We start from the raw sequence: 2,028 nt of genomic DNA on the forward strand, positions 1-2,028 counted from the left end.
AAATACGTTAAAATGATACATCCCCGTTTGAAGAAAATAGACTGATTTCATGTACATATTAGGACAAATGCCAAAAAGCTCATTCCGCAGGACCAGGACCAACCAGATTATCCCAAGATTATAAACCAAACGAGAATGATAGATACCCGGATTTGGTGCACACCGAGCACTAATAGCAGTGGCCCCTGCTAACTCCAGATGTAAAGGACCCCACCATCCCTTTTAGAGCTCGGTGCAAACCGAAGTAGAAAACTTAGGTGCATCTATCACACCAAAACATATTGGCGATGTGCGGACACTACTGAGAAAGAAATGAAATGAAAGGAAAGAAAAGAAAAAACCAAGTCAGCTTTGGCTTTCTTTCTCTCTCTAATAATTGTGGGCCACCTCAGACAGAGCTTCCTCGTTCTCGACAAAACCCTAATCTTTTCTTTCTTTTTTCATATAATCCCCCTCTCGGAGGAAAAAAAATCCCTAAAAAAAATTCAAAGAAAAGAAAAAAAAAAAAGAATCCCCAAATGAATAAAACCCTAGAACTCAGATCTATCTGTTGATTCAGAATCATATCTCAGGTTCGGTCTCAGATCTTAATTCTTCAGGTTCCGATCTTGATCTTGTTCTTTCTTCCTCCTTTTTTTCAGGATTTTTTTTTAGATTTTCTTTTCGGGATTTTTGTTATGATACTTGCAGATCTGTGTATTTTAAGAAATGTCTGATGTATTAAAAGACGATTCGATTGAAATCAGAGATGTATGGAGTGATAATCTGGAATCTGAGTTTGAATATATTCGTAAAATAGTTGATGATTTTCCATATATAGCTATGGATACTGAGTTTCCAGGGATTGTTTTGCGTCCAGTTGGTAATTTCAAAACTAGTTCTGAATATCATTATCAAACACTTAAAGCAAATGTTGATATGTTGAAATTGATTCAATTAGGGCTTACTTTTTCTGATGAAGATGGGAATTTACCAACAGGGAACGATAATAAGTACTGTGTTTGGCAATTCAATTTTAAGGAGTTTAATGTGAATGATGATGTGTTTGCTCAAGATTCCATTGAATTGTTGCGGCAATGTGGGATTGATTTTGGTAAGAATAGTGAAAAGGGGATTGATGCTCTTCGTTTCAGTGAGTTGTTGATGACATCTGGGGTTGTGTTGAATGATAATGTTCATTGGGTTACGTTTCACAGTGGTTATGATTTCGGGTACTTGTTGAAGCTGCTTACTTGTAGGACATTGCCTGATTCACAGACTGAGTTTTTCGAGCTTATCAAAGTGTTTTTCCCAGAGATTTATGATATCAAACATTTGATGAAGTACTGTAACAGCCTTCACGGTGGGTTGAACAAGCTTGCGGAATTGCTTCGTGTGGAAAGAGTTGGGGTTTGTCATCAAGCTGGTTCTGATAGTTTGCTCACTGCTTGTACATTCAGGAAACTGAAACAGCAATACTTTAGTGGATCAACTGAGAAATACTCAGGTGTGTTGTATGGTCTTGGTGTTGAAAATGGCCAAAATACTAATTGAAAGAAAAAAGTTCAGAATTATTAAATAAAAGGAAAAAAAAAACGTTTTGGTTGATTAGATTTTTGGTGTTGTTTGTGATGGCTTATATTCTGCGTATTTGTTTTTGGCGAATTGGTTGGTTTTTTAGTTTTTCTTTTTCTCTTCTGTTTAGTAATGTTTGCTCTTGATGAATATGCCAGTCTATTGCCTTGATTTACAAGTATTCTGCTCTGCTCATAATTCATTGTTCATTGTAGTTTTACTGTATATACCTAGGTTAGTGCAATTGCTAAGTACCAGGCACAGCTCATTCATTTTGGATTAAGCCTTGCCCTCCTGCTCCTAGGCTGAACGTTGGTCGAATTTACAAGTATTCTGCACTGCTCATGGTTCATTGTTTAATGAAGTGTTTACTGTATAATAACTAGGTTTGTACAATTGCTAAGCACCAGGCGCAGCTCATTCATTTTGGATTAAACCCTGCCCTCCTGCTCCTAGGCTGAATGTTGGTCGAAT

At 36.9% G+C, this 2,028-nt stretch overlaps 1 protein-coding gene across 1 annotated transcript; it reads left to right on the plus strand.

Annotated features, from left to right (window-relative positions):
* Positions 1-376: 376 nt before the first annotated feature.
* On the plus strand, positions 377-1,590 carry LOC113355949 (probable CCR4-associated factor 1 homolog 7). The gene is made up of 2 exons (XM_026598938.1): positions 377-572; positions 691-1,590. The coding sequence occupies exon 2, from the start codon at positions 709-711 to the stop codon at positions 1,531-1,533; it is 825 nt and encodes a 274-aa protein (XP_026454723.1). The 5' UTR covers positions 377-572; positions 691-708; the 3' UTR covers positions 1,534-1,590.
* Positions 1,591-2,028: the final 438 nt, after the last annotated feature.

The sequence above is a fragment of the Papaver somniferum genome, chromosome 3 (assembly GCF_003573695.1).
Source record: "Papaver somniferum cultivar HN1 chromosome 3, ASM357369v1, whole genome shotgun sequence".
In the NCBI taxonomy this organism is placed as follows: Eukaryota; Viridiplantae; Streptophyta; class Magnoliopsida; order Ranunculales; family Papaveraceae; genus Papaver; species Papaver somniferum.